This window comes from Spinacia oleracea, chromosome 2 (genome assembly GCF_020520425.1).
Source record: "Spinacia oleracea cultivar Varoflay chromosome 2, BTI_SOV_V1, whole genome shotgun sequence".
Lineage (NCBI taxonomy): Eukaryota > Viridiplantae > Streptophyta > Magnoliopsida > Caryophyllales > Amaranthaceae > Spinacia > Spinacia oleracea.
In genome coordinates, this window is record NC_079488.1 from 101,221,740 (window position 1) to 101,244,793 (window position 23,054).

The 23,054-nt window shown below is 34.7% G+C and overlaps 2 protein-coding genes across 2 annotated transcripts; one reads left to right on the plus strand and one right to left on the minus strand.

Annotated features, from left to right (window-relative positions):
• The first annotated feature begins 2,264 nt into the window (after positions 1-2,264).
• Positions 2,265-7,941, plus strand: LOC110803110 (arginase 1, mitochondrial). The gene is made up of 7 exons (XM_022008575.2): positions 2,265-2,489; positions 3,678-3,820; positions 3,990-4,149; positions 4,437-4,570; positions 5,527-5,736; positions 6,702-6,812; positions 7,505-7,941. The coding sequence occupies exons 2-7, from the start codon at positions 3,680-3,682 to the stop codon at positions 7,763-7,765; spliced, it is 1,017 nt and encodes a 338-aa protein (XP_021864267.1). The 5' UTR covers positions 2,265-2,489; positions 3,678-3,679; the 3' UTR covers positions 7,766-7,941.
• Positions 7,942-8,086: 145 nt separating this feature from the next.
• Positions 8,087-16,505, minus strand: LOC110803109 (protein NRT1/ PTR FAMILY 7.2). Its single transcript, XM_056837519.1, has 5 exons — positions 16,195-16,505; positions 13,937-14,066; positions 10,294-10,511; positions 9,541-10,103; positions 8,087-9,129 (listed from the first exon to the last, which is right to left on the minus strand). The coding sequence occupies exons 1-5, from the start codon at positions 16,246-16,248 to the stop codon at positions 8,265-8,267; spliced, it is 1,830 nt and encodes a 609-aa protein (XP_056693497.1). The 5' UTR covers positions 16,249-16,505; the 3' UTR covers positions 8,087-8,264.
• Positions 16,506-23,054: the final 6,549 nt, after the last annotated feature.

The window sequence follows — 23,054 nt, forward strand, 5'->3', positions numbered from 1 at the left end:
TCAAGGGTTTGAGTGAATTCTTGTATAAGTTTTGGGCAGGAACTTGAGTGAGTTCCTGATGTGTATGGGGTAGGAACTTGAGTGAGTTCCTGTTGTATTTGGGGAGGCTTTGAGTGAAGTCTATGAGAGAGAAGCTGATAGGCTTTGAGTGAAGCAAAAGAGTCAAGAGAGACTTCTAGGGAAGTCAGTGAGAGCGTAGTTGTTTGAGGAACAACTATTGGAACTTGAGTTCGTAGAGGAACTCAAGTAATGCCCGAGTTCCTTATAGGTTTGTAACTGAGTTGTTGCCCTATAGTGAAAAGAGTTTAAGTTGAAATCCCTAGTGGGTCGAGGTTTTCTTTCTAGTTGGGCGTAGAAAGTTTCCTCGTAAAATCTCTCTTGCATTGTTTCTCTACTTGCTTAAAGTTTCTTTATAATTCCGCAAAATTGGCTAGAAAGTTCCATACTACAATTCACCCCCCCTCTTGTAGTGTTCCATCCGAATAACAGTAACTGATGTTCTGGTTGAAGAGCAAGTTGCCCAATCAGATTCAGAGAAAGCTTGTAGAGTCAACTAATATGTAGCCCTTAAAAGGATACCTTGACCTGCTGTATGGTTGACATATCTTAGAGTGTGAGTGGGAGAAACAATGTGAGCAAGTTTAGGAGAATGCATAAACTGGCTGAGTGACTGTACAACAAAGGAGAGATCTGGTCTGGTATGTGTAAGAAAGTTGAGCTTTCCAACATAGCATCTTTATAGATCAACATTAGGATAAGCTTCACCTTATGGGGAAAGCTTTAGATTCAAAGGAAAAGGAGTGACTGCAGGTTTGGAGATGTCAATCTCACAATCAGATAACATTTCCTTAGTGTATTTCCTCTGAATAAGAACATAACCATCAGAGGTGTGGCTAACTTCGATACCAAGAAAGTAATTCAGTAAGACTAAATCCTTGATGTTAAAAGTGTGGTGAATATGAGCTTTCAAAGAAGAGATTTATGCCTTATCAGAGCCTGTGATGATAATATCATCCACATACACAGCCACAATTGTGATATGAGAAGATTGATGTTTAATGAAAAGAAAATAATCATTATTTGACTGTCTGTAACCTTGAGATTTCAGTATTTTTAAAATATAAATTGAAAATAGAAAAATTATTTAAAGGTTAATCGAGTTAATTAAAGATTAATTAGGGGTTAATGACTAAAGACGCTAATGTCCATTAGTAGATAAGGGTATGTAGTGCATTCTTACAAATCTTAGGAGTATTTGGTGAATTTCTGAAAAAATTGAGGGCATTTCGTACATTTCGTTAAATCTCAAGGAAAAAGCCATATAATATTAATAATATAAGTGAAGCGGTAAATGCCGCCCCATATTACTCAAAACCGCCCCATTATTTTCCCTTATTTTCCATTAATACCCTTACTTAACCTTACTTTCCAATTCTCTCACACCACCCCACCACCTCCGGCCACCATCGCCGGCCACTACCTCCGGCCACCACCATCACGTCGTAGGCGACAAAATGGCCGAGTCTTCACAAGAGTTTTTATTTTGTGCGAATTTTTTTTTAGAAACTTATGCATTTTTAGCTTGTACCATGGTACAGACTTATGAGTTTTTAGCTTCGACCATGGTATTGAATTATGCAATTTAAGCTTGTACCATCACTACCATGGAATGAGCTTAAAATTCATAAGCTCGTACCATGGAAGGAGCTAAAAATTCATAAGTCTCTATTTTTTTTTCCGATTATATTAAATTAAATGCAACAACAAATTAAAATCTTAAATAATATAGACTTATGAATATTTAGCTTGTACCATGGTACATGCTTATGAATTTCTAGCTTCTTCCATGGTACAAGGTTAAACTGCATAAGTCAATACCATGGTCGAAGCTAAAAACTCATAAGTCTGTACCATGGTACAAGCTTAAAATTCATAAGCATGTACCATGGTACAAGCTAAAAATGCCTAAGTTTTAAAAAAAATCCGGACAAAAAAAAAACTCTTGTGAATACTCGGCCATTTTGTCGCCTACGACGTGATGGTAGTGGCCGACAATGGTGGCCGGAGGTGGTCTCAGGCGATGGTGGTTAGATTTAGGGCCCATATGGGTAAATGTTGAATGAGAGGGATAAATAAAAAAAAGGTATATGGGTAAATGAATGAGGCGATTTTGAGTAATATATAACGGTAAATAGTAAGCCCTGATATAATCATATATTCCTATAAAAAGGTAACAAATTAGTCTTACCTTTAAAAAAAGAAACAAATTAAGGTAAGAAATTGCAATTGGGCATAACTGCAAAATATGATTGGGCAGCTCCACCTCCACCTTCACCTTTGCTGCCACTACCAACCAACGGCGCGCATTTCCTCTTTAAATTCCGAAGCCTCTTCGTCAGTTTTGTCTTCTTCAATCTTAATTTTCTGATTCCCAGAAACTAAACTCCGGAAATTCAATTGAAAACAAAGAAAAGCGATCCAGCTTTAAGGTATTACTTAATTTTTGCGCAGTTTAAGTTGAGAAATTCCTATTATAGTCTGATTATGCAGCTCTTAGTTATTTTTTTCTGGGGTTTTTCTTGATTAATTTTGTGGGTTTTCAGTACTTGAGATTTCAGTGTGATTACACCCTAGATTTTGAATTTATTTTGTGCTTTATCATTTTTGTGAAATGGGATTTTTTCTGATCAACCTGAATAGTATTATTATTGTTATGACAAAATGAACAATTAATTGCTGAATTTACTTAATTTATGATGCGTATTTGTCTCTTTTGAGTTATGCATATCAAATTTAATTGTAGTTGAAATAAGTACTAGTATTCTAGGTTATTCTGAAAGTAAGAACATGATGAACTGATGAGTGTGGATGATTCTGGCAAATGAATGCTTGTGCACCTTTTAATTTTATTAGTGAACAAACATTGAGGTGCAGGATCGTCGGATCGGTCCTAGTTGCCTCTAGGAAAGGTGGGGGATGATATTCCCCCTTTCTGCCTTCTAAGCAGCCCATGGTGATTATTTTTTCACAAAATGGACATCTCAAAACTTAGAAGTATGCTTTGTTTTTCTCTAGAAACTTTATATAATGGGATACAATTCAGTTATCAAATCATACGGAGTAGTATTTTTTGCTCAGTTGATCAGTTTTGCTCGTCCATTTGGAGAATTTTAAATGAGCAAAAAGAAACACCATTGGGCAGGGAACTGAGGTAGATTGTAGATGTAATTGAGTACACATTGGGATTTTTTCAAATTGATCAATAGACTGATTCCGATGGAGCCAAAGATTCATATGTTCTTTTGGTTGTGGGATGTAATGGACTAAATCAAAATGGCTCTTAAAACCTCTTCGCTTCCTTTCCATGGTCGTCCCGTTATCGCTTTTTGGTCAATTGGAAACAACCACTCTGCAATTGCAGGGGTAAGGTTGCGTACACCTGACCCCCCTTACTCCGCTTCTTGCGGGAGCCTCTTTGAGCCAATGGGGTAATGATAATGATAATGATAATGATGATGATCAATAGACTGATTCCATTTGATATGTATGAAGATGCCATACATACGAAGTATAAATTTAAAGGATTGGTATTTAAAATATTGTTTACCATTGTGTTTGTTGAAGTCTAAACGAACTTGTTTTTTTCTCCTCTCCTAACAAGTGAGTTCATTCTATAGTCATGCAGAAGATTGCGAGGAGGGGGATTCATCACATGCAAACTCTGAATGCAGCAAAGATTCCTGCCGATTTGATTGAAAGAGGCCAAAATCGAGTAATAGATGCCTCCCTTACTCTCATTCGTGAGAGGGCCAAGCTCAAGGTAGTTCAGCTTTTCTCATATGACGGTGCTTACACAGTTATACAGCCCCTCAATCATTGTCAATCACCATGGCATCTGCTAGAATTAATTAAATCTCGTACTCCAAACACATTGTTGTTTGTGGACTTTAGTTTACTATAACTTGTTACATTTTAATTGTTGTTTGTAGGGGGAGCTTGTGCGGGCCTTAGGAGGTGCCAAAGCCTCATCTTCACTCCTTGGAGTGCCTCTGGGGCATAATTCATCATTTCTTCAGGGGCCTGCTTTTGCCCCTCCGCGTATTAGAGAGGCAATTTGGTGTGGAAGCACAAATGCCACAACTGAAGGAGGTAACTCCATGAATCTTCCATTAGGTGAAAAGTTTTTGTGGATACCATTTGGCACCTCTATGTGAGTGGGATCAAGTAACTGATGACAGTTTGATCAGAATTATTTGATTTTCATCTGTGATTGGTTTGTTTCGATTTCAAACCTATCCACTTCTGAAAGTCCTGTGCCAAATGTTAAAGCTGTGAGAAGTTGAGAACTTCTAGAAGATATTGATGTTGACTTACTATTTCCTCGCTTATTAATTTATTTGCTAGTTTGCTGCCCCTGAAACCGTGGCATTTTGCAGGCAAAGAACTAAATGACCCTCGAGTTCTAACAGATGTTGGAGATGTTCCTGTTCAAGAGATCAGGGATTGTGGAGTAGATGATGATAGATTGATGAAAATTATCAGTGACTCAGTCAAACTAGTTATGGAAGAAGTAAGCCATAATTTGCGGTCTTCCCAACTTACAAACAACCTAGTTTGTTCTTAAGCTTTATGCCGTATAGTGATAAATCTTTTCCAGCTTTTACTTCCATACATTTATAACACCTTTTCAGGGCAGGTGGGGGTGGGGGAAGGGGGCTAGTTTAAAATGATTTTCGTTAAATATCAACATATACATGCTTGCAGAGCTGGGTTTGATTTGATGCCAATCAAATCAGCATAAAAAACACCACCTCAGTAATTTGTTTGCATGGGGATATTTAGAAACAAGGAGATGAGGAGGAGAGTAAAGGGTTTAATGCTCCCTTGTTTGAATCTTATGTCCAGGAAGGGTAGATAAAGGAATATGAGGAACAGTTTTTCTTTCCTCTTTAGTAAAGGAAATACGAGGGAAAGAATAATCATAATCTTGTTAAGTAATATTTCAGTCAAACAAGATAAGGGAATACGAGGAAGGATTTGGAAAGAATCTTCCCTTCGTTCTCTTCCCTCTTCTTCCCTTCCTTCCTCTATGCTCCTAGTTTTTATCCAAATACACTAAGAGTATTGATGTTGGAACTCAATGCTTGTTGGTACTAAGTTTGAAAAGGATTAACTTATCTGTGTTTTTGTGAGTTTACAATTGAAAAATCTACTTCCTGCACTTCTAGCTGACAGGCTCCAGTTTATCCTGGTTTAGCGGTCATTTATAGAGTCTAGGTGTCATAAACAAGAATAGGAGTATAGGACATCCGGCATGAGGTCTTGTTCTATTTGTGATACTCACTACTCCTTTGACATCATATTATTTCATCAACCATAATCTTGTTTGACTGAAATATTACTTAACTTGTACTCTGTATGTCGTCTTCATATAGTTTTACCTGTTATATTTTTATTTCCAGAGATGAAGGTACGTTCCTCTTTTAATTATTTGAAGAGGTCCTGTTTTGACTATTGCTTTGGCAGGAACCTTTACGTCCTTTAGTGTTAGGCGGTGACCATTCAATATCTTACCCGGTCGTAAGAGCTGTATCTGAAAAGCTTGGAGGACCTATAGATATTCTACATCTTGATGCTCATCCAGATATTTATCACGAATTCGAAGGGAACAAGTATTCACATGCATCTTCCTTTGCCCGTATAATGGAGGGTGGCTATGCACGGAGGCTGTTGCAGGTAATAAGAGTTTATTTTAGTTCTTCCTTTTCTTCTAACTGTACATTGTTTAAAACAACTAAGAGAATCTACATGTGCTTATTTTTCATTGGCGTGCAATAACATTGTAATAAAGTATAGACCAAATACACTTTCACCAGCCGGGCACCATTAAAAGAGAAGATTGATAACTATTTCTCGCTTCATCTAGTATGTCAGGCCTCAGTCCACTGATTATCTAGATGTATACATTCTATGCATTCCTCAGTTTTCGCAGCAACCAGCACTGTCGGATATTTAAGCCACTAGTCAATATCCTTGTTATAACTGTTTTGTTACCAGGAGTGTGGGGAAGCTCTGCTTTGTGTTGTAGAACTTCAGTAGGTCTCTTAATGAAAACCATTTACAACTGCACTTATCCTGGTTTGAGTTAGCCTATATTATTCCTGTACCATATACTGTCTTTTCTGTTAGGGTACAGATAACTTCCTTCTTAGGACATGCTTGGATTAAGGGTAATGTATTAAAGGGGTAATAAAAGTCAAACTAAGGCAATTGAAGGTGATAATGAGGGGATGAAGTGGTGGCAAAGGGAACAAGCTAGTGTTGGCAAGAAAAAAATAAAAGGGAAGGGGGAACAAATACCCTCATCATGGGGGGAATAGTTACCCACCATCCCACTAGGGTGATTATTACCCTCATTTGGGGGGTAATTACTTCCCCCCTCCTCCCTTCTCCTCACAACACCACCACTACCACAACTTCTCATCACAATACCACCACACCAACCTCCTTGCAACCACCTCAATTCACCTTCATTGTCCTTTTATTATGGTGGTTTGACTTTTATTACCCCCATAATCCATTATACCCAATCCAAGCGTGCCTAGTATGTGATATTATATGGCAGATATACATGAGCTGTTGGCTTCCTTTCGGCATGAGAATGACCCTGAAATGGTCAGATTGTTGTTTAATCTGTTCAGGTTGGTATAAGATCTATAAATAAAGAAGGTCGGGAGCAAGGAAAGAAATTTGGAGTTGAGCAATATGAAATGCGAACATTTTCAAGAGATCGCGATTACTTGGAAAATTTGGTATCTCTCGCTCTCTCTCTCTCTCTCTCTCATCCACTATGCTCTGTGATTGCCCACTCTTTATCCATGCTTTCCAGTGCAGTTGTTTTGACATCCAAGTTTCAATTTTATTATCACTACCTGGATTTCATTTTGCTTCCCAAAAAATTTCTTTCCTGAATCAACTCTTTGCACTCAAAACTTTATCTTTCATGATGTTCCTCAACATTTCTGTTATAAGTGTGATATACAACAGTTTATTCTGTAAATGATTAGTGAGTGTAAGTAATTTTAAATTTCTGGCTGTCACCCCTTTGTAAACAAAGCTTTGAACTTCTTCTTATGGTAGACAACTTTATGTTGATAGAGTATCTTGTTTAAGTATTGAATTGTCTGTCAATAAGTTGCTGAAAAGTCAGTTTTTGCTGTTACTGTGGCAGCATGCTACCTCAGACCCATGAAAAACTGTATGCAGACCATGCTTAAATGTCCTATAATGAACTTTAGATTTCAATTGTAGCGTCTTTCCTTTGTACTTTATCCCTACAGTTAGGCTCCAAGCCTACCTATTTGCCTTTTCAGTTTCCTTAATCTTCGTGCTAATTGCCTACGTGTAATTTTTTTATGGTTGGGTGGAGGGAAGAGTGAATTTGTTTCAGTTGAAAAGAATTTTGAGCATTATGTGACTCTGTCCTCCTTATGCATTGTCTCAGAAACTGGGCGAGGGAGTGAAGGGTGTCTACATATCAATCGACGTGGACTGTCTTGATCCGGCATTTGCGCCTGGCGTATCTCACATTGAGCCTGGAGGTCTTTCTTTTCGTGATGTTCTCAATATTCTGCATAATCTTCAAGCTGATATCGTGGCTGCAGACGTTGTTGAATTCAATCCACAGCGGGACACTGTTGATGGTATGACAGCAATGGTTGCAGCCAAATTGGTGAGAGAACTAACAGCAAAAATGTCAAAGTAATAGTCAAACTAAAAATTCATACAATAACCCATTTACAATAGATGGGAAACATACTAAAAAAATTCATACAATATGTTTAGACTAGATTACTCTTAATTCAGTCTCAGTGTTGCATTGTATGGTTGTAAAACTTCGTTTTGATTATGAAAGCATGATTTCTGAATTTCTTTTATGAATCGTGCTGGTTTTTAGATTTTACCTTGATTAATAACCGATGAACAAGTCTAGTTGAAAAAGGCGGTGTATTAGCCTTCAAAATACTACTGTTATCGCCTAGAATCTCAGTTTGTTACAAAACTTACAACGAGAAAGCTGAAAGAGTTCGAAAAAAACTTGTGTATAATGATGCTAGCTACTTCCTCAAGAATACATACCCTAACTTGAACTATTCCATGCCCCCATTAAGCTGCTCAATGGTTTAACACATGAAGTTTCCTGTGTAAGTATACATATATTGCAGGAACAAATGATTTAACTAGCTTACAAACTCTTTTGCACTTTACGGCACAATGGGATCCATTTCTTTATTACCCTCTCGCTTCTCCAAGGAGATACACTTATACCTTCTTGCACAAAGTACATAGAACCCTAGATTTACTGTTGTTAAAGCAGCCGATAGGAAAAAGAACCGGTCCAGGTGCCCGTCATTCAAGTTAGGAGGGACCCACCCAGGCCTGCCATTCTTCGTCGTAAAATGCATCACCACAGTCAGTATAAAGCTGCATAAGTAGCTTCCCATTGCTGAAGAAGACATCGATAATCCAAGTCCAATACTCTTTATACCATCGGGTGTTTGCGAAGAGAAAAACTCCCACTGAGCCACATATACAAAGGCCTCAGCTATTCCTACAAGAACATACTGTGGAGTTTGCCAAAAGATGCTCAAAGGACTTATATCTTCCCCACTCAAAATCGCGTATTTTCTCCTTTGTTGCTCCAATAATCCTGCAACTACTATTGCTACAACTGCAATTGATAGTCCAATACCGATCCTTTGTAGCTCGGTTGGTGGTTTTGGCTTCCTTTTTGTAAGCTTGACATAAAGAGGGACTATGAGTTTGTCGTAGAAGATGATGAAGGTTGATGTGCTGATTATGTCAAAGGCTGTCATACTTGCTGGGGGGAAGTGGAAGGCTCCTATCGCGGTGTTCATGGTGGCTCCTTGCTCTATGAATAGAGACATCATTTGAATGAATACAACTGAGGATAGTATTGTACATAGCCATATTGGTAGTAGTCTTAAGATGCATTTCACTTCTTCTACTTGAGTCACTGTGCACAGCCTCCAAGGGTTCGTTGGGGATGCCTTCTCTGGTATAAAACTCGTGTCTGCTGGTGTGATGATTGCTGCTCTATCGAGAAACCTATCGAGCAAAGAGATACTCCGTAAGATTTAGATCAAAACTAGTTTTTAGCACGATTATGTGTTTTAAGCTAAGGGGTACGTTGATTTATAATCAACAATTCAACCGTTTAAGAAATACAGATTACAGAGTAGGGTGTTATGAATGTAAATAACATACATTAATGAAAAATGTACGGAGAGTCATGAAAAAACGCAAAAGTAAATTAAGATTTCAAGGGCTAATCAATAAGAAAAAAATGGAAAAAAAAAACGTAAAAACTCAAGGAGTTGACACGTGGCAATCAATCTGTGGACTATGGACCATGGTGCATAGTGAGCTATTATAGATGAAATGGGAAAATACAACATGAACTATTATTTGAGGAATGGAGGGAGTACTTATATGACTTGAAGCGAGTTAATAACTTACTTGAATCCATTAGAGTGGAGTAATTTTCTAGCCCCATTGATCTCACTATCCTTCCCATGAACCTCGTAAAGTTGATCACCGCGTTGAGGAACCTCGAGGCTCATCTTCCTAAAGGAAGCCACAATGACTTGAAAGAATCTAGAGATAGGATTCCCACTAGGCTTAAAATGCCTATACCTCATAGTTCCACTAAACAGCAAAATCAAAGCAGCAATTCCACAACCAGTAGATATCCAAAATCCAAGCACCCAATCTCCCATTGTCTCAATGTATACCAATATTGTCTCTCCTATTAAGGAACCCATGTTTAAGGCCACGTAAAAGTAGCTGAAAAATGAGGTCTTTGATCGACTTTCTACAGGATCTTCCTCGTCGAATTGATCAGCTCCGAATGTAGCTAGTGCAGGTTCAGCTGCCCCGTTTCCAAGGGCGACAAAGTAGATTGATACGAAGAATATTGCAGTCTGGGATTTCGAATGAGGATCACATTGCTGGTCTAGTGTTCCACAACCTTCAGGTTTTAGTAGAAAATGTTGGGTTGTAAAGGAACTTGCAACCAAACCCTGCATAGGTTAATTATGAAGCACTAATCAATTTCATTTTTCAAATAATTACTGAGCATTTTGTTCCTAAAAGTTCTTTACGCCTTAAAATATGTGTCTAAAATATGAAAATTTTGATGGTAAATTCTCACTGTTGGGGTCCGTGCAAATAGAAAGTGTAAAGGAGGAGTGGGACAGATAGAATACTCACAATGGTAAGGACAGCTTGGAAGATTAAGCAAGTGAGATATCTTCCCAAATAAGAATCACTAAGAAAGGCACCTAACAAAGAGAACAGATACACAGCTCCCATCCACATACTGAAGGTGTTTGCAGCCTCCGCGTTTGTCTGTCTTAACACCGATTTTGAGAACAACACCAAGTTCACTTCCACTCCCACAAATGCAAGTGTTGCTAATACTTCATTACCTGTTTTTTACGACGAAAATTTTCATTTTAATTAGAGAAAAATCTAAATTAAACAAATAAATAACTATGTTAAATGTATACTTATATTATTGAAAAGCCGGATCTGTTTTAAGAAAACTGTATGTCTTTCAAGTGGTATATCTCGAACAATTTACGAGGGACCAGTAGAACAATTAAACAATATAGTATGAAATTTATATAATTATATTCTAATTTTAGGGGACAGAACTAAAAATACACTACGTAATTTTTCGCTCGAGGTGGCCATAACCAAAATTACAATACAGAATTTTTCGGGGGAGGCCCATCAGGGCAATAGGAAGAACTGCCACTGTGTACTTCCTACGTTTCTCAATCAATACATCATCTTATATGTACTCCATATTCTATGCAAGCATTAGCACAAGTACAAAAACTAGTACTCCGTATACGTTCATTCAAATACAAAGATAATGCCATATTGATAAATGATTTATGTCGGTAATTCAAAGCTAGCTAAATTCTCCTTTTTTTTTTCTTTTTTTTTTTTAATTTACCGACATTCACATAAAGTTTGCTAGATAATGTGTGTTATATATATCCTTGCTAGATTTCTTAGACATTACCTTTTGTTAAAAAAAATTAAGCATTGACTTTTACATTATAAATTTTTTTTTTTAACGGAATACATTATCATTTTCTTGATTAATATTTCCAACGTAATTTTCCAAAGGCATTTGTCGAGGTTGTTTTTTCGGATATCAGATATGTGTGGCAACACACATATCAGCTAAAAGACAAATAGCTAAAAGACAAAAAAGGAAGTACCATTTATGTTGAAAAAGTACCATTCTGTAAAAAAAAGTACCATTCAGTTAAAAAAAGTACCATTTTTGTTTAAAAAAGTACCATTTAATTTCTTTTTTATCATTTTTCTTATTTTGTCTTTTACTATGATATGTATTTGCCCACACATATCTGATATCCGAAAATACTTCCTCGCATTTGTCTTGTATACAACTCGAGATTATTAGTGATCGTAATCTTCTCACTATTGAACATGTCAAACTCTTAAATAAGGCGGTTGGACAACAAATATTGAAAGGCAAGTACTCCGTATAAAGTTCTCTCAAATTGATTAAAAGGTGTACAAAGTCGTCTATTTTTTTAATGATAAATTCTTTCTCGCTACAAAAGATTACCCCATCCAAGTAACTCACAATATATAAAGATGATCTTATAAATTTTTTATCTATTTATATGTTAATTAAAATACGTTAAAAGTTACTCAAGAAAATCGATTCAAAGTTACTTGATGTACCACTACTATAAGTTTATTGTACGCCCAGGACATACAAGCCCTTTTGATTGTATATAAGTCATCAATCTTAACAAACAGGCCAACTGGCCAAGAGGCCTATAACATTATTGGTAAACACATTTTGTGATCTTAGTGATGATAATGTCTTAAGATTTCAATACAAAAGGTTATGTTTCAAAACCAACCTTGAATTCATTGATGTATAAACCTCCTTTTGAATTCCCAAAATAAAATTGTCATTATTTTTCTTGACTAACTTTTATCTTTTAATGCTCCATCTCAACCTCTATATATCTTTGCTCAATTGCTCGTGACAAAAGTAGGTCTCTCGCATGATAAATTGAAAATTTAAAAGTACTAGTTTTCGCCATCAACAAGAAAGACTCCATCGATTCCAATTATGATTTAATTGAATAATTCAAAGCAATAATTGTCCCCATGCCACTAAGCAACATAATAACAATAAGATTGTGGATAAAAAAACATAAACATTTTATATATCAATTATAAACACAACTTCATATTATATACTACCTCCGTTTCAAAAAGATCTTTACAGTTACTATTTGCACGAACACCAATGCAATATTTAACTATTAATATATCCAATTTCATATGTGAAAAAATTATAGAAATTTGATATTCTGAAAATACATACCGAGACCAATCTAACAATATCTTATATGTAACGTTTTGATGTATATAATAGTGAGAATTTACGGTCAAAGTTTTTAATATTTGGACACATTTTCCAAAGCGTAAAAAACTTTCAGAAACGGAGGAATGTTTTAACGCATGTTGAAATTATGATGATTTATTGACAACAAAATAAGGTACATAGGGTCCATGTATGAGACTAACCTAAAAGGTGTCACATAATTATATGTTTACGGATTCATCGATTTTCGATTAAATGTTTAATTAATGAATAAAAAGAGATTAACAAAGTTGATAGTCTTTTCTCTTATTTTGGTGGACCAAATTAATCATAATCTCTTGTGCTTATTATGTAATTGAGTTATTTATTTATTTATTTTTCTTTCGGTGACATGGTAAGTTCATAAGATTCATGATTTTGTATACGAATGCCAACAAGTAGCAAGTAGGATTTGGATAAACTTTTTCCTGTTTTTGACCAGAACAGGTGAAAATTCTCAATCGATTCTTTTTTCATCAAAGGTTGATTAGAAATGACAGTTAATTATAACAATGTTGTTGTCTTTTTAAGGTCAATTTTGAACCTCCGATGAAATGTATACTAATATTTTAAAACACGAAGGTTTCTTGTCATATGATATCCTAGCTTGTCTTTCTAAGGTTTTTTTCCTCGGTTTATGTTTTACCCTTAAACCCCTAATTTATATTTATATACCAAAAAAGGCTCTTATAACTATGAAGTATATGTTTTTAATTTCTTTTTTCTACATTCATGACTTAATTCATCAAATGGTGGAATAATTGGTTAGTTCATTACTTCATCAGCCAGTTCAACTTCTTTATTAATGTACATCATATATTGTGTAAATTTTACACGTATTAGATTAAGTACCGTATAATCGTGCATCGCACGGGTTAAGAACTAGTTATTCTTCAATTTCCGAAAATGTTAAAGGTCGTAACATGCGACCTTTAACCGTGTCACAATGATGACATGACATGCTTATGTGTCATGGTTTAAATTGGAAAATAAAATATTTAACTTATACATGTTTCATAAAAAGGTAGGAAAATCTTAATATTCTAATTTGTTTCATCGGTTACCTTATTTACATATTTTCATAGTTAATTAAAATATTGCATTGATAGTAAAAATAGTCCGATGACGCATAGTCTGCGTGGCGCCTATATGTAGCAATTAAACGCTGACACGTAAGATTGCGACAACTAAATGTTGTCGCAACTTGCGACCCATTATCATCAGCCACATTCAATTTTATATGTGGTGGAATGGAAACATTAGGCTATTAGTACTAGTATTATTATTATTATTTTGAGGGGATTTAGTAATCCGTACTAGTATTATGTTGTGAATAAATTTGATAGTTACAATTGGGGTTCAAAAAATATAAGCAACATCTAAAATAATATTATATTGTTAGAACTTAGAAGTATAGGAAGTAGTTACCTAGGAGTAACAAGCCGGTTCTCCAGCCGCCAGTTCTTCCTTTGATTGCAGGACTTCCATGGCGATCAAGTGATCCATCTTTTGTGTAGGAAATCCATGTATCCGCGGCGCTACTACTGTTGTTGCCACCCTGAGATCAATCGAGTTAATTACAAGCTTAATTTGCTACATTAATTTAAAAGATAATCAATATCTGACTTATCATTAAGACATGTTTGTACTGCTATTCGTGCTCCACAAAGTAAACAGATTAACAATCAATAAACAGATTCCTAACTAAACGTCATAAGCTTACTCGAATTTGTTAATCATTATATGTATGACTCCAACAAAAAGATGGAAGAGGCCACTATGGTTGTACATTTTTGTTATGCGAATACACTATCCAGATTCCCGAGTTATCTAACATAATGGTGTATAAACATAACCGTTAAGATCTGACCCACAAAACATCACACTGTGAGTATCCACGTTAATAGAAGAAGAGAGAGTAATCCGATTTATAAGGCTAAGGGGCTACGGAGTACTCCCTTAGTCCCCTTATTGACTTATTACAATATGGTTTTAAGGTGGAATCAAACTGAACTTAATTAAGTAATTTGTATGAAAAAGTAATAAGCTTGATTTGTAAATTACGATGAATAAAATTAATTAGCTAATTAAATTCGAGAGTTTTTATGTTATGCCTTGTTGAGTTGTTTCACTCCAAGACATCCTAAATTAACCAGACATTATAATTTATAACTAATGAAATTCATCATGAAAGAACATCGAGTAACCCTTTTTCTAAGGCTACTTTATTGGAAAAAGTAGTTGGTGAATTTGAAGACCCGAGTATTTCCTCAATCTTTTCCCATTGATTATCACTCCTCCTTGCGGGCTTGTATCACACTTTTCCAAGACCAAATCATTTTCTATATCAAATCTTCCCACACAAATAACTACAGAGTATTTCTAGTTTGGGTACATGTTGCCCGTACCACCAAAATTTTAGACGTTACAGACTTACAATGTGCACGTACCACTGTATACGTAAAGGGTTATTCAATATTCATGACATAAATGTTTATCGATCCGGAATCCTATTTCCTAACCGAATTCTTGTAGTTTTATTTTTTTTGGTACGAATGAGCCACAAGGGCAATATAAATTACAAATGGGGGCGGGAGGATTCGAACCTGAGACCTATTGTACACAGGCCCTCAGTCTTAACCACTAGGCCAAGACATCATTGGTAATTCTTGTGGTTTTATGAGTACTTATCTATCCAATTTTGTTAAGCACCTAATTCACAATTATTACTAGATCCATTCTTATTAAGACTTTTTCTGTAAGTAAATATTATCTACTCCATCGTGGTACCGAATTATAGAAAAAAAAAACTTCCCCAACATTTCCAACTCCATTTTGGCACGTACCACCATAATCTAAGAAAATTATTATGTCTACCAACTATATTACTCAACCAAATGATTTAAGGAATCGAGATTGTTACTTGTTACTTGTACCACGTACGACAATACGCAATTACTATAATTAAGACACTATTATCTAAACTTGTTAAAGACATTTTCTCTAGCGTGCATACTTTATACTTGGATGGCAAACCTTCCTTTCATTTCAAAGATCTCGTGTTCGAAACTTTGGTTCTTCCTGCTAAGGTAATATGTTGGCATTCCTGGTAAAAATGCGCATAGAGCACAGACAAGGATGGTGCACCATGATCACGATGCACTTAAAAACATAAACACGTAATTCAAAGAACATGACATTGATATTTATTTCATTTTTTATTTATTAAAACTATAAATAAATAAAGCATAACTCATGTTTTCTTTGTTTTGACAATTGTTAAAGTCATGTTACTTTATACAAACACTATTTTTTGGTAGCGCTACGATTGTTGTGCATCCTTATCCACCATCTAAATTGCGCCATTGCCCCCTGATAGGACTTCTACCAAACAAAATCCTCTTATTGATGTTACCATAACTTCATCCTCTTAACAACCCTTAAATTTTGAAAAAGAAACGTATAACATTTATATAAGAAAGCTTTTTTTCGATCGTTACCATAAAGTGATAAAACGTGGAGAGTCTTTGTAATTTTCTTATGTTAAGAACAAACAAAATTGCACATCAAAGAAAGTAAAGGAAAAAGAAGGTGCACAAAATAATGGAGTAAATTAAAATTCGATGAATAAAATTCCGAAATCAAACTTTAAAAAGAGAAAAGTAATTCAGAATATAAAAAATTACCTGGGATCCATTACAAACTAAAGAAGATTCAGTGAGAGCCAATTTTGTCTCCATCTTTGAAATTCTCTGTTTTTCTTTACTGATAATGTTGACAAAAATCAGTACAGCTCTGTTTTTTCTTTCTTTTCAAACGGTTTGTTTGTTAAATGGAGAAAAAAAATGGTGTAAAAATTGTATGAAGGAGATGAAGAGATTGAGTGTAGTTGTATGAAACAGATGGCGGTGATAAACAAATGGATTGCTGCATGCCAGAAAGAGAGAGAAACAGAGAGAGAGAGAATTTAAGGAGGAGGAGTCAAAGGCCAAGTGATTTGTTGCACCATGCAGAGGAGCTCTTGTTTTTATAATCATAAAGGCACTGACATTTTTATTTATTAAGCCTTATTTTTCATTTTTTATCTTTTTTAAATAAAAATTTAAAAAGTTAGACCATGTTCTTATAAAATAAGTTCAGGTACATTCTATTAAGTTCAATTATGTTCAGATAAATTTAGTTAAGTTTAAATAAGTTCAGACAATATAAGTTCAGATAAAAATAAATTTTTTCACATATTTTCACATGCAGATAAGTTTTTTTCAGATTTAGATAAGTTTAATTAACTTAAGGGTCTGTTTGGTAAAACTAGCTGAAATTGAACTGAAACTGATAAGATAGCTTAAACTGATAAGTTAGCATCTGAAACTGATAAGGTATTGTTTGTATTACACTATTACATGTTTGTTAGAACTAGTTTCGTAAGTACCTGAAATTTCCATTAATTTATTTAACATTCTATATATTTTACCTAGCTATTTCCTTTATAAGAATAATGCAATTACTAACAAGCACCCTCGGGGCGCTTGTTAAGAAAATATTTTGTTGTTATTTGCCTTATTTATCAACAACTGATTAATCATTTTGTTTGTGTCGTGTATAATTTATCAGCAACTGATTAATCAATTTATTTATGTCGTATATTTATATATTCAGATTATGAATCTTAAAACATCAGAAAATATTATTATGAACGGTAATTCCCTTACTGTGATGTATAACTAGCTAGTAATAATTATTTTTGTTACCTAATGGCTAATACTACGTACTCCCTCCGTTCCATAATGATGTTCCAATTGAGGTTTTTGACACTATTCACAATAGAAGAGAATCTTCTATATTATTTACAATATATAAGAAAAAACATATTCATGTGGGATCTTGTTTGATTCGTCTCCAAGAACACTTTAATAATATCAAAAAATTATAATTTTTAATATTGTGTAACTATAGATAAATACGCAAAATGTGCGTTGGCAAACGTGAAAAAAGAAACTGGAACATCATTGTGGAACGGAGGTAGTATCATATACAATTTTTTTAAGGTGAATACGAAGTACAATATTAAGATTTACTCCGTAGGAGAAGAGAATGAAGGAAGTGAGTGACATGTGCGAGTATAGTGGCCTTCTGAGTATAAACATGCAGATTAATACCAATGAAATGATGTTGTTGCTAGTTTGCTACAAAATTTCGTTTATGAAGCAGAATTTTAGCTATTGAAATCCAGACGTTAGTTTGAATTACATTTAGAAATCAGTTTATTTATCTATCTTATATTTTATTTCAGTTATTTATCAAACACTTCTAATCATTTAAGGTAACTTATAATATTAGCACATAAATGATTTAAGGTGACTGAAAGTGGTTTCCAACAGAGCCTAAGTTATGTTCAGATAAGTTCAAATAATATAAGTTCGGACAAAATTTAGTCGAATAGAATGGGGTATAAAACAATCATATTTGTAGGTTAAATGATGCTAAACAAAATAGTGAACATTTGTTTCATTTTGAATCGTTAGACAATAATGTCATGTAAGAGAGAAAATCTGGTCTGATTCTTGTTTTTCTTATTATTAAAGGTAATTCTTTAAAAGACTCAAATAACAAATATTTGTCTCTTAAGTTACATGTACACTTATATATAATACACTACTACAGAAATATAATTTAATAGCGTTTTTTTAATAGCGCTTTTGCCCTTTCCGCTGTGAAAGATATTAAATACTACATATTATAGCGTTTATAAAATAAGCACTGTTATATCTCTACTTACTATAGCGCGTCATAATACACCGCTATTAAATCCATTAAAAAATAAAACAAAATAAATTATAACTTAGAAAAATTAAAATAAAGAAATTGGTTCTCTTTCTTCCGTTTTCTTCTGCTCCCCCAAAACCCTTTCGATTGCGCCTTTTCTCTACTCTCAACTTCTCAAGACTGACAATCAAAGCAACGATTTCAATGCTATACAATGCCGACAACGCGAGGTTTCTTTATCTTCCTCTCATTTTCGTATGTTCTTCTTCAATTTTTTAAAAGTTTTACTATGAATTGTGGCTGATGCAAATTACAAAGCATATTAGGGATCGAAGAGGATTTCGTCGGGGAATTGAATTGAATGAATTCCAGAATCACCTAGTATCGGAAATTGTTCTCTGATTTTTCTGGGTCTGTATAAATTTGTTGTGATTTAACTGATTTACTACTCACAAAGTCACATTGTCTAGCTGGGTTTGGTTCGAGGGTTTCAAATTTTTGTATTTGGGTTATGGAGTTGGCTGGAATTGAGGTCTTAAACTCCTTAAAAACTGATATTAATTGGGTATGAGAACACTGTTTATGTGGGATTATCTTTCATAAAATGTCATCCTTAGATCACAATTTGTCAGCTTGTTTGGTGATTTCTAGTATAATATCAACAAATCAAATATTCTCATGTTTGTATGATCAAGTTGTTATACCTGTTAGAATGATGATTAGTATTTGCAAATTGCGACGGTGTAAAAACACATTGTGATGCAGAAAGACAGTGATGCTGTGAAGGATGATCTTGATCAGTTAAGCGAAGTTGGTTGGGCCAAAAGGTGGAGCTCTCAGCCGCGTATCTCTCGTCGCTCAGTAAGTATCCTATGTTCAATAATGGCTAAATCAGCAAATGCTACTTCAAGAAAAGTCATTCTGTGCACTTGTAATGTACAGACCTAACTAAGGGAGCTGACAACTCTTGAGATAAAGAATGCGGAGAATCTAACAATGGGACGAATTTGAAGGAAGAGCCTCCTGCGAAGTGTGGATTGAGTTCTAATTTGTCAAGGTTTATTTTTCTGTGTTCAGTATTGATTGATTATGCCCTAGTTTTGTAGTCTGACATAATTGGGGGTTTAATTTAAATTTGAAATTTATGTTTTATTATCATTTTGGGGGATGTTTATTGGGTGAAATTTGATATAATGAAGGTTCGCGGATGATAATGGGGGAGATAAGAAGTCTTTTTTTCATGCAATTTCCTTTTCTACCTATTGCAATTTCAACAACTTTTTGTCCAGAAGGAAATCTTAGACTACTTAAAACTGAATGCTATTAAGAAAATTCAGGGTTGTGTATAGAGACAATCAATTATGGTTAAAGAGGAAAGTTTTGGCCTCCTGATAAAGCTTCTCTGTCCGAAATATACATTTCCACGGAAACGGTTATTCTCACTCTAGTGAGTGCTTAGGGAGGGGCAATAGCAGTAGTACAAGAAGATTTATCACCTGATATTTGCTGATTATAGTAGGGTAGCAAGAGAAGCCCCAAATCCTTAATTTATCCAGGAAAGACTACACTGCTTAGGGACCTTTTCTTTTGTTCTTAGTAAGTTAGGCTTTTCTCTTTCGGTCCTTCCCATCTGCACCTCACATCTCGGCACAGTGGGACGTGTAAGCCGCCTACTGTCCCAGTTAACTACATTTGTTCCTGTAATCGCTAAAGATCTTGGAGCTTTTGGATTTGATTCATGTTTGTTTTCAAAAGCCACAGATATCCATAACATAAGAGGCCTTATAGAATTCAGAAATTAGTCATTAAAGAGAACCAAGGTCTACTCCTAAAAGTCCCAATGTATGTAGAGAATATTACTATTAAATGATGACTCATCAGTAACATCGTACACCTGCAGAATACCAATGGCTCCACGATAATAAGCTGAAATGACAAACTCGAAAAGTTATTTTTTCTGGCAACGAAACAAACTAGAAACAAAAACTAGCTCCTAACTTCTGTAGCTAACATGTGGGCTTCAGACACCAGGGATCTACCTTTAATACATTTGATGTGACTAAAATCTAAAACCAAAGACCTAATAAATTACAATATTAACAATTTCTTTGGGGGCGTTTTCTAGATTCTAGAGTTTGAAGAGCCGTAAGGTGGTTACTGCAATTACCACATGGTTCCCAAATTGCCTTGCCTGCTATAGACCTAATAACATAACCATAACTTCAGAGTGTAGAGGAGAAGAGGCCCAATAATTAATTTATGGAATTTTGGTAAAAACATAGAATTTGGGCTCATTGTTCAGCACACTCAAGACAGTCTTTGACCTCCTGCATTTCTTGTATGAAAGGAACTATCAGTATGTATGTCTGTGGTACCTTACGATGTACTCGTATTATTGACTACATTTGAATGTGAGATATAAAAGAGAAAGAGAAGATGAAATCTAAGTAGTGTCACGTTGTTAGCAGGTTTTTAAAACCTCTGTTGTGAAATTCTATATTTGCACGATCAAGGGTATATACACTACTACTGATATGACATTTTATAGCGTTTCTTTAATAGCGTATATACACTACTACATAACACTTTTCAGGTTAGTTAAAAGGTTTCTACTATGTTCTGAGATTTAATTTGTTTATTATTAATTTGATCTGATTATAATTTTCGTTAAACTTAATGGTTTGTGATTTGGTTTCAATCTTATCTGATTCTGTGATTCTATGTTATTTTCTTTGACTGAGATATCTCTATTTTGGAGGCGCCTTGAGAGTACCAGAGGGTCAATACTCAGGTTTTGATTTTGGTTTTGTTATTTTCTTTTCAACTTGTTATGATTAATTGATTTCGTTTTATCTTTTCCTATTGATAGGCGACATGTATTGACATAATTTCGCTTGTCTTATCGTGGTCAGAAGCTACTAAATGACAATGAATATCTCATAAACAGTCAGAGATTGGGATGGAATGAGGTATGTTGGCTCACATACTCTTTAAACTCTACCTAGGTATTTGTGTTGCAAATGAGTTATGCTTGCTTACATACTCTTTAAATTCTAAGTGCTTTTACATTTGTATTACAACTAGTTAAGTTCTCTTACATACTACTTAAACGCTGAGTGCCCCAAGCAGAAATATAATATACTCTCTGATATTGATTATTCACTTCCCTAACTTGCATTTTACAGTTCCAAGTCATTATAATACTTTTTAGTTGTCTACATTGTGCTCTTTATGCTCTTTGTTTTCCAGAGTATTTTCCCAGTATCTCCCTGCATTGTGTTTTTGTTTTTGATTCCCTTCACTCTTATTCCCGAAGAAGTTTTGTTATTTGTGACTGCGTTTCTTTGAAGGGTTTTGACTAGAGAATTGTTTGTAAAATTAGAATAACAAGTATGTGAAGTTTGAACCTCTTATGCTGCTTTCTAGATGAATTATTTTTAGACTTCAGGAGATTCGATGCCTTTTGAAACTGACAAACTGTGCATGACAGTGAAGCTTGTATTTAAAGGAGGGAAGAATTTGTTTTGTTGCTTTCTTTATCACAGTTTCTTTGAAGGGTTTTGACTAGAGAATTGTTTGTAAAATTAGAATAACAATTCTGTGAAGTTTGAACCTCTTATGCTGCGTTTCTTTGAAGGGTTTTGACTAGAGAATTGTTTGTAAAATTAGAATAACAAGTCTGTGAAGTTTGAACCTCTTATGCTGCTTTCTAGATGAATTATTTTTAGACTTCAGGAGATTCGATGCCTTTTGAAACTGACAAACTGTGCATGACAGTGAAGCTTGTATTTAAAGGAGGGAAGATTTTTTTTTGTTGCTTTCTTTATCACAGTTAGCATTTGGAATACCTTCTGGAAATTGCATCTTACTCTTGTCGACTTGCCTGCAGGGAGTTCTTCATGTCAATCTACTCACTCTATACGCAAATTTTAACACTATTGATCATTCTATTATCAACTTGAATGGATTGTTGTGAAAAGATTTTCTCAGTTCATCCAGAAATACTATTATTAAGTAAACTACAGATCCTTGACCTGTCAGCTAACAAACAATCTGGGCCTCTTTTTTTTTCTTTTTTTTTTGAGGCCATAACTGCTAAATCCTATACTAGTCTCCAAACTCTGAATCTTTCCATGAACCTGTTTGGCTTGTGGGTCCCTAACTGAGCTTCATTTGGCACAACTTGTCTGATTCTTTGTCATCTTGCAAGTGGCTTCAATAACAAATACATTGCCTTTGAAGGTGTATGTTGTTAGTTATTTGAATGAGATGTTGATTACTTCCTTTGAAGGTGTATGATGTTAGTTATTTGAATGAGATGTTGATTACTTCGGGGCCAAATATGGTGGCAATGGATTTATTAGGGATGAAAATATTTACCATGTATTTAATAAGTTAAAGAATGATAAGAACAAGTTTAAGTTTGATTGCCAGATTGAGAATGACTTAAGAGAAAATTTTAGTACTTGGGTAAATGAAGTCGTGCAAGTATTTTTCGAGTTAGTAGGAAGAAATAGAGAAGCCTCTAAATGGATTTTTTCTTTCATATATGACACGTATTTAGATACTCATGTATATATTTGAAACTGTAAATTTAAATGGAGCTTTGCTTTCTTTCGTATTTAATATTTTCCCCCTTCTATATGTATGAATATCTTATACACTTTCACAGTACTTTTTTCAGATTGCCAGTTTCCAAGTTATGACAGAGCATATTGACAAAGTAAGGACTCAATGGGTGCACCACGTTGTTCAACAACTGTATAATAGCTAGGTTACGTTG

Excerpts from the sequence above, each read along its gene's own strand:
- LOC110803110 (XM_022008575.2), top strand. The coding sequence starts at position 3,680 with ATGCAGAAGATTGCGAGGAGGGGGATTCATCACATGCAAACTCTGAAT. Across the intron at positions 3,821-3,989 it reads GTGAGAGGGCCAAGCTCAAG|GGGGAGCTTGTGCGGGCCTT; the intron begins GTAGTTCAGCTT and ends TGTTGTTTGTAG. Across the intron at positions 4,571-5,526 it reads TCAAACTAGTTATGGAAGAA|GAACCTTTACGTCCTTTAGT; the intron begins GTAAGCCATAAT and ends TTGCTTTGGCAG.
- LOC110803109 (XM_056837519.1), bottom strand. The coding sequence starts at position 16,248 with ATGGAGACAAAATTGGCTCTCACTGAATCTTCTTTAGTTTGTAATGGA. Across the intron at positions 14,067-16,194 it reads TAGTTTGTAATGGATCCCAG|GGTGGCAACAACAGTAGTAG; the intron begins GTAATTTTTTAT and ends GATTGATCTCAG. Across the intron at positions 9,130-9,540 it reads CTCCACTCTAATGGATTCAA|GTTTCTCGATAGAGCAGCAA; the intron begins GTAAGTTATTAA and ends TTTGCTCGATAG.